The 9,697-nt window shown below is 43.5% G+C and overlaps 1 protein-coding gene across 1 annotated transcript; it reads left to right on the forward strand.

The window, feature by feature from the left end:
- Nucleotides 1-641: 641 nt before the first annotated feature.
- On the forward strand, nucleotides 642-6,873 carry irx1b (iroquois homeobox 1b). Its single transcript, XM_066675760.1, has 4 exons — nucleotides 642-922; nucleotides 4,216-5,116; nucleotides 6,262-6,334; nucleotides 6,617-6,873. The coding sequence occupies exons 1-4, from the start codon at nucleotides 764-766 to the stop codon at nucleotides 6,660-6,662; spliced, it is 1,179 nt and encodes a 392-aa protein (XP_066531857.1). The 5' UTR covers nucleotides 642-763; the 3' UTR covers nucleotides 6,663-6,873.
- Nucleotides 6,874-9,697: the final 2,824 nt, after the last annotated feature.

Consider the following 9,697-nt stretch of genomic DNA (forward strand, 5'->3'; position numbering starts at 1 on the left):
CCCCCCCCCCCCCCCCACACACACACACACACACACACAAATCTCTGCAGTCACCATTTTGTTCATTGTACAGTTGGATATATATACACAGTCAATTTTAATAAAGCATTTTAAAGAATAAAAGAGCAGAAATTATTTAATATTTTATTTTAATTTTTTTACAAAAGCCTAAGCAATTTTATTGATCCACAGTTTATAATTATCTTCTTTTTTTCTTTCATTTTTCATTAAAGCGCATTACACTCAGGTGATGAATGATGACGTAAATAAAATGAGATGATGTAGTGAATGGAAGAAGAAGAATGCTCCATAACAATAGATAAAGCCGTGTATGCACAGACATACATTCACGTGCACACACACACACACACACACACACACACACATACACATACATACTTAGGTATATATACCCACCCATACACATAGACTCACTCATAACCCCCCTCCACACACACTCACATAGCGCACTAATCGCGTGCCCCCAGCATAGGAGGGGCCTCGTGCTTAAGTAGCCCTGCCAATCAACCCGTCACCATCACACCATCACACACACACACACAGAGAGAGAGAGAGAGAGAGAGAGACTCAGCAGGAGGAGACACACAAACACACACACACACACACTCCCTCAGCGTCCCACACACGGCTCCACATCGTCCTCTCGCTCGTGCTCGCCACATCTGGATTGCTCTGCTGTCTCGCGGGTTTGTCTCGCGTTGTTTTTCCTGCGTGTTTTCTGTGTCTCGTGCGTTCCGAGCACATGGCTCTGCCGCAGTTGGGTTTATTCTACGCGCCGCAGGACGGACTCTCTGAAGGTGCCGCCACACTCTCGCCCCTCTTCACCCCCGCCTGGAGCGCGCGCGGATACAGCGGCGCGTTCACGCGCACCGGAGCCGAGCTCGCTCTGCTCGCGCACATGGTAAGACATACTTTCACAGGCTAACACACACACACACACACACAGACTGGAGTCATTATAAGTTTGGAGTCTCAGTAGAACGGAGTCATGCGCGCACTCTGAAAAGTCTCCAGGGTATTGAGACACGCGCGCGTGCAGAGCTACACTTACTACAAGTCTGCTATAGTTTAGAGTCTTAGTACTATACAAACATGCACGCGCACACTGCATAGTTAATAGCCACTGTGCGCGCGCACTTTCTCTGAGTTCAGACTGTGACGAAGTGACGAAGCTTAGATTTGTTTTCTGTTGCCGTTTATCGAGTTAAAGCAGCGTGACCTTTTTTTTTAAGGTGGAATTGGAGAGTTTCTGTCCAAACTGCTGTGTATCAACTTGAGACCTTTTTTTTCAAAACGGAGTGTTTGAGCAAATGAAGTGACGTGTAAAGCAAAATACACATTCCTTTCTGTAAAAAACAAAACAAAAACAAAAACAGGTGTTGATTATAATATAGAAGCAATGTTTATTGCGTTTGTTGGGGTGTAAAGCGCTTGAAAACTATGAAGCAAATCATTTAAAGTGGTCTACGCTGCATTTTAAAAGGAATCTGTTCCGCTAAAACGGGGCTCAATCAGAGAGTGAGCTTGGGCTTGTTTACTGTTGTATTCTGAAAGGGATCAGAGTTTGAAACTCAGCTTTAAACAAATCACCTTCAGACTGCGAGAGTAGTTTCACATTGACTCAGACACGCTCAGAAAAACAGGGAGAGGAGTGAGGAGAGGTGTCCTTAAGTCTAAAGTCACTGAGGGGGGTCTTTAAGGGTTCAGTCGACTCTTTACGCCCTGCTCTGACTCCATAATTCTGTTCAGAGTTACAGTATAATTTAGCGATATTTTGAAATGGTAAAAGGAGCCTCGTTCCATTGGGACTGAGTGTGTGTGGTGTAGCCTTATATTTCCTGGGCCTTAAAAAGGTGCTCACACACCTAGAGGGCAAAGTGTTCACCTCTGTGCTGAGAAACACACTCAAGCTTATTTGCATATGGGAGTTACATTCCTGCAGCGTAAGAAAGCGATTTGTTTTGTTTCTGAATATTGTCATTTTTGTGTGATATTTGTGTTGTTTTGAGCCAGCCCAGTAAACAATTAGCTGTTGATTCAGCGTTGAAATAACGTAATGACTGCCGTCTAATCAACGTTCTCTTAAGGTTGAAAATAAAAGTTGAAAAGACGTCCAAATACAGACATTGAAAAGACGACTATTAGACGTATTTTGGACGTCCGTTGACGTTATTAATTGGTCCCGAAATAAATTACTTGTATAAAACGCGTTTTGGACGTCCACTGACGTTATCGATTGGTCACCACTTGATAACTAACTTATTAAGAATGATTTTGGACGTCCACTGACGTTTAAAATATGTCCTTGACGGACAGACTACTTTTAGACCTATTTTGAACGTCCAGGGACGTTCCTTGTTTACTGGGAGTGACACATTAGGCCTCTGGACTGAATGTGAATCTGCCTCCTTCAGAGGGTTCACTGCACACTGTTTAACACTCAGCAGTCCCTCATAACTACGTCATTAGTAAACATAAACGCGAATAACATTCAAGAGAAATGTATCGTTGTATATATCAACTGTGCCAATACGTGACCCCGAGTACGTCACATTTCGATCATACAAACACGTCTAGGTCAGCACACGCACGCGCGGAGGAGAGCAATCAGGTGTTTAGACTAATATTTTTTCAGAGCGAGAAATGTATCTGTTTATTTTAACGCTCAGTAAAATGCTTCCGCCTTTTGTTGTGTAATCGAATGTAATATTAATAATTAAAGTAGTAAATATTTACAGTGTTTGTGTGTTATGTGCTTTACACGTGCTGTTATATATTTAGTGCTTGAAGCGACAATAAATTAAAAATCACACGCAGGAGCGTAGAAGATGTTTAGAATAAAGATTCTTTGCATTAAACTTTAGTTGAATTAGCGCGCGTTCGTCAGTTTAATGGCGGAATGGTGGAAATTATTTATTGTTTACTTTTTGCGGTTTTAATTATTTGTTGATTAACGACTGGTGAATTAACGACGGGAATTAACGGAAAGTAATTGTAACACATTTAAAACGTTAAATACCGTTCAAAATAAATACCGTTATGTTTTTCAAACATAAATATTATAGACATTTAGCGGCAATTAAAATGATAGCAGAGCTACGAATAAATGTGTGACGGATTATCGCAGCGCGTGAATCAGATTTGAACGAATTTGCGTTGAGTTCCCACTGTTTTCTTAAACATGGCGCTGACATTGAACACAGAAAAACACAGAAAACCAGTCAGTACCCCAGAGTTTCTGCTGCAGTGAGAGCAAAAGTGTAGCGAATGAATGTGGAATCACTTCTCTCGGTGTTCACAGGAAGTCTTTTCAGTTATAAACCAAGCCACCAACCTCGCCCTCGTCCTCTCTCCCAGACACAGGCTCCCGGGACCGAGCCCAGGTTCTTCACTGAGACTGTACTCTTTATCTCAATGGAAATAATAGGCTCTTCCTCTGGAGCCACCGCTTTGTAATTAATACATGACCTATCATTACTTTTCTAGTATTTCTGACCAGAGAATCTAATCTGTATCCGCTTCTTAAAACCCAGAGTCTCATTCCTCACTCACACTCCCTCCCTCGGACTCCTCTGCTCTGGCAAACACCGTCCCTTCCTCACGGAAGAAAAGAATGGTTATTTAATGTTTGGTATAAATACAAAGCATTTTTCGCGTGAATTCCATTGCAAATGACTTTAGGTTAAACCAGATGTAATACATGGTAATAAACGTGTAATAAATGTACACATTTGAAATGAGAGATGGTTTCAGTACATTTAAAATAAGATTAGTATTTAAAATTTATATCTAATAAATTCTTACATCAAAATCGCATTTTTATGTTTATTTTATTAATAATATATTGATATTTACCGCATATATACATTGTGTTTCATGTCCTTGTGTGAAGGTTTAATTTAGATAAACAGATAATTCACCTCAATTTTCAAGTCAAAACATACGCACCCTGCACATGCGCAGCTGCGGTTTATTTGCTGGATTTAACATACATTGGGAAAAGATAAAACATCCATAATATCATATGAATCCAAGCCAAGGCAAAGCGTGAAATAAACACGTTAGTGATCCAACGTGTCATTGTGACGATATTACGGCACTCTACAACGACTCTACAACGCGTCGATCAGGAGTGGATAAACTTTTGCACATGGCTCAATGCAGAATATAACCGTTTCCTCCCTGTGTTCTCAGGGCTCTCAGTATGAGCTGAAGGACTCTCCTGGGGCTCAGGCCGCGGGACTGACCCTCCACTCGCCCCCCGCCTTCTACCCCTACAGCCACTACCAATACAGCGACCCCAGCCGAGCCAAGAGCGCGAGCCGAGAGACCACCAGCACGCTGAAGGCCTGGCTGCAGGAACACAAGAGGAACCCCTACCCCACCAAGGGCGAGAAGATCATGCTGGCCATCATCACCAAGATGACCCTCACGCAGGTGTCCACGTGGTTCGCCAACGCCAGGAGGAGGCTAAAGAAGGAGAACAAGGTCACGTGGGGCCGCAGCGCGGACGACGTGGAGTGCAGACTGTCCGAGAGCGAGGAGGAGGACAAAAACGAGGAAGATGAAGAAGAAGAGGAGGAGATCGACCTGGAAACCATTGACATAGACAAGAGCGAGGCGGACGAGCGCGTGGAGAAAGCGGAAGAGCAGCTAAGCAACCGGGAAAGCGCGCAGACCCCGAGGACCTCCCCGTCTCCAGTGATAAAGAGCACCGCGAGCTCGGTGTCAGCTAAGGCGCAGAGCTCCGGGGAGGGCTCTCCAGGCGCTGCAGGCGCAAAGCCAAAGATCTGGTCCCTGGCAGAAACAGCCACGAGTCCAGATCACTGCCACAGAGGAGGTGTTCCATCGACCACCGCGCACCCAGCGTTTCTATCCACCAACGGAGTGTACACGTGTCAAATTAGCCGAGCGGCTAACTGGGCCTTCCTCAGCGCCAACTCCCTGCTCGGCGTGCGCTCAGTGTTGGGCAGCGACAGCGACAACGTCCAGAGCGCGCAGCGCAGCGCCGTAACGCACGCCCTTACGCACAGGCCACCCTGCGTAAAAGCGCACGGAGACGCGGCGGCCGGCGGCTTTAGGCCCCAGCACAACGGTATGAAAGTGTTTTGGTTTGTTTGTTTGTTCTGCCATTCACTGAGTTATACATCCCTCCTTTTGTTTCCTCTCCTTTATGTTGATATCACTTCATTATAAATATAGGCTCATCAATATTGAAATAGTTATTATTATTATTGTTATTGTTAATAATAATAATAATAATAATAATAATAATAATAATAATAATAACTGGGTTATATATATTTTATAACTCATGAGGAATATGGGTGTGCAACCAAATGAATAATTAGGTACCCCTTTGTAGTAAGAATACACTTATAATAGTTATATTAATGGCTTATTACTGATTAGTAACTAGGTTAGAAATACTTATTAGTGCTTATTAAACACAAGTTATTAGCGTGCATGCTACACACACTCTCATCTGTTGCTTGACAAATACTGGGCCCATATTCATCCACACTCTTAAAGCTCGGCTCAGCTATAATTTTAATTTCTAAAAAACATGAACAGAACATAAACAAAAAAATATTAGTTAAAGTTATTATAAGTTATTATAAGTTATTTATGTTTCAAAACAATATTTACTGGAGGTCTAATAATTAACAGAACACTCATTTGTAAATATAAGTAGCATTATTTGTAAATATTAAAAACATATAACACACAGAATAATTAAACGGAATAATTTCACATTGTGGTGCCTTTATAATGCTGAAGTTGCAGCAGTGACTTGTTATAAGTGATGAATATGAATATGTTATAAGGAATTCAGATCTAGGCTTTAACAGTGTGGATGAATGGGGGCTCACTATTTGGCAAGCAACAAATTTTTATAATTATAGGTTACAACAGTTAATTAATTTATTTGTGTTTATACTATAAGAAATTGTTTATAGCCTAATTACTAATCAGTAATAAATCATTTATTAACCTGTTATAGGAGTTTAGTTATGTTGTATCCAATTATTTACTTCAGCTACTCTGTTTGAGTATATTCTGTTAAATTATAATATTGTTCTCAGGCTTCTTTATTCCTGTAGACTGTTTGCTGTCATTTGTGTTTTTGTTGATCAGTGGTGTTTACATTTTAGTAAAATACTCTTGGATGCTCTTAAGACTCTTGACATTGCTTACTGTTTACGGTGTTGTAATTGTTTTATTATTTCTTTGTTGTAGATGAAGAAACTGTTGACAGAGTTGAATCCCCCACTCTTTCACTGAGGGCCCCATTCCCAGTCATCCATGACAGGTAAACAAGCACATCTGACTCCAACATCTGCACCACCAGCTATGATACAGGACACGAATCGAGGGCTAGAGAGGTGTGCTGTAAATATGAAGTTCAACCTCAATTACTGCTGCATTAAATCAACCTTGAATAATAAGGTAGAACAAGGATCTGTGTCTTTTCAAAAAATTTAAGGTGGACCAACGACTACACATCAAATTAATTTTTCAGTCTTGTCATAATTGTCAAAGACACTCGGGAATGGTGTTCCTGATCCCTCTCTCTTGCCCTCTTCTCCTCCAGGTCTCATCACGAAACAGCACAGCGGACCCTCAAGAGCATTTCCTGAGGACGCAAATACAACCCAGAGTTTACCTAAATTATTGACCTGTATGAATTTAAATAATAAGCTCCACTCACGTTCAAATATGACAAAAGAGGTATTTTCTATTCCCCCAGCATCACCTTACTGTAACTCCATCTTTATTTTCCATTTAGCCCTGACTCAGCATGTGTGTGTGTGTGTGTTTACTGTGTAGCTCCTCCCTGTCACTTTTACAGACACAGAAAAGAGTTATTTGTCAAAGGCCAGTGGGTGTAAATGATATATTTTTGTGTAATAAAGCCAATATGATTAACTTGGGGCTGCTTCAGCTTCTCTTTCACTCAACTCAACTTCATGTAATCAACATAATGGATGCTGTTTGGATGTGAGCTCATAGGGTTTAGTCAAGGTTACAGTCTCTGAATCTGAATGTTCAAGGGTTCAAGTTGTGGGTTCAAGTCCCGCTTCGGGTGACTGTCTGTGAGGAGTGTGGTGTGTTCTCCCTGTGTCTGCGTGGGTTTCCTCTGGGTGACTGTCTGTGAGGAGTGTAGAATGTTCTCCCTGTGTCTGCATGGGTTTCCTCCGGGTGACTGTCTGTGAGGAGTGTGGTGTGTTCTCCCTGTGTCTGCGTGGGTTTCCTCCGGGTGACTGTCTGTGAGGAGTGTGGCGTGTTCTCCCTGTGTCTGTGTGGGTTTCCTCCGGATGACTGTCTGTGAGGAGTGTGGTGTGTTCTCCCTGTGTCTGCATGGGTTTCCTCTGGGTGCTCCGGTTTTCTCCCACGGTCCAAAAACACACGTTGGTAGGTGGATTGACGACTCAAAAGTGTCCGTAGGTGTGAGTGTGTGATGTGCCCCTTCCAGGGTGCATTCCCACCTTGTTCCCAGTGATTCAGAGTAGGCTCTGGGTCCACTGCGACCCTGACCTGGATATGTGCTTATAGAAAATGAATGAACTAGTTTAAATACAAAAATGATTATTATTATTATCATTGATATTATTATTACTAGCTGTGCAGGAAAACTGGTCTTTTAAATTGAGGAGTTTGGTGTGTTCTCCCTGTGTCTGAGTGGGTTTCCTGCTGGTACTTTGTTTTCCACCACTGTCAAAAACTACATTGTGTAGGTGGCCTGATATGTGAGTGTGTGAAACTGTCCACATCCAGCACATGCACCAGTGTTAAATCAACACTGCAGTGTTACATTAAATCTGAGAGTGTTGGCGAGTCTTATGTTTGTACACACACAGTGTTAATTTAGCACACAATGTGTTGATTTAACACTGGTGAAATTGCAGTGCAGGTGTCAGTGTGTGAATGACTGGGTGAGTGTTTGAAACCATCCACAGGTGTGTGTGTGTGAGTGATTAGGTGAGTGTATAAAACCGTCCACAGGTTTGAGAGTGAGTGACTGGGTGAGTGTTGGAAACCGTCCACATGCCTGAGAGTAAATGATTGGGTGAATGTTTGAAACCATCCACAGGAGTGAGAGTGACTGGATGAGTGTTTGAAGCCGTCCACAGGTGTGAGAGTGAGTGACTGGGTGAATGTTTGAAACCATCCGCAGGTGTGAGAGTGAGTGACTGGGTGAGTGTTTGAAACCGTCCACAGGTGTGAGAGTGAGTGACTGGGTGAGTGTTTGAAACCATCCACAGATGTGAGAGTGAGTGACTGGGTGAGTGTTTGAAACCGTCCACAGGTGTGAGAGTGAATGACTGGGTGAGTGTTTGAAACTGCTGTGACTGGGTGAATGTTTGAAACCATCCGCAGGTGTGAGAGTGAGTGACTGGGTGAGTGTTTGAAACCATCCGCAGGTGTGAGAGTGAGTGATTGGATGAGTGTTTGAAACCATCCACAGCTGTGAGAGTGAGTGACTGGGTGAATGTTTGAAACCATCCGCAGGTGTGAGAGTGAGTGACTGGGTGAGTGTTTGAAACCGTCCGCAGGTGTGAGAGTGAGTGACTGGATGAGTGTTTGAAACTATCCACAGCTGTGAGAGTGAGTGACTAGGTGAGTGTTTGAAACCATCCACAGCTGTGAGAGTGAGTGACTGGGTGAGTGTTTGAAACCATCCACAGCTGTGAGAGTGAGTGACTGGGTGAGTGTTTGAAACCATCCACAGGGGTGAGAGTGAGTGACTGGATGAGTGTTTGAAACTATCCACAGCTGTGAGAGTGAGTGACTGGGTGAGTGTTTGAAACCATCCACAGGTGTGAGAGTGAGTGACTGGGTGAATGTTTGAAACCATCCGCAGGTGTGAGAGTGAGTGACTGGATGAGAGTTTGAAACTACCCACAGATCTGAGAGTGAGTGACTGGGTGAATGTTTGAAACCGTCCACAGGTGTGAGAGTGAGTGACTGGGTGAGTGTTTGAAACTATCCACAGCTGTGAGAGTGAGTGACTGGGTGAGTGTTTGAAACCATCCACAGGTGTGAGAGTGAGTGACTGGGTGAGTGTTTGAAACCATCCACAGGTGTGAGAGTGAGTGACTGGATGAGTGTTTGAAACTATCCACAGCTGTGAGAGTGAGTGACTGGGTGAGTGTTTGAAACCATCCACAGGTGTGAGAGTTAGTGACTGGGTGAATGTTTGAAACCATACACAGGTGTGAGAGTGAGTGACTGGATGCGTGTTTGAAACTATCCACAGCTGGGAGAGTGAGTGACTGGGTGAGTGTTTGAAACTATCCACAGCTGTGAGAGTGAGTGACTGGGTGAGTGTTTGAAACCATCCACAGGTGTGAGAGTGAGTGACTGGGTGAGTGTTTGAAACCATCCGCAGGTGTGAGAGTGAGTGACTGGGTGAGTGTTTGAAACCATCCACAGGTGTGAGAGTGAGTGACTGGGTGAATGTTTGAAACCATCCGCAGGTGTGAGAGTGAGTGACTGGATGAGTGTTTGAAACTATCCACAGCTGTGAGAGTGAGTGACTGGGTGAGTGTTTGAAACTGTCCACAGGTGTGAGAGTGAGTGACTGGGTGAGTGTTTGCAACCATCCACAGGTGTGAGAGTGAGTGACTGGGTGAGTGTTTAAAACCATCCGCAGGTGTGAGAGTGAGTGACT

The sequence above is a fragment of the Hoplias malabaricus genome, chromosome 6 (assembly GCF_029633855.1).
Source record: "Hoplias malabaricus isolate fHopMal1 chromosome 6, fHopMal1.hap1, whole genome shotgun sequence".
NCBI lineage: Eukaryota > Metazoa > Chordata > Actinopteri > Characiformes > Erythrinidae > Hoplias > Hoplias malabaricus.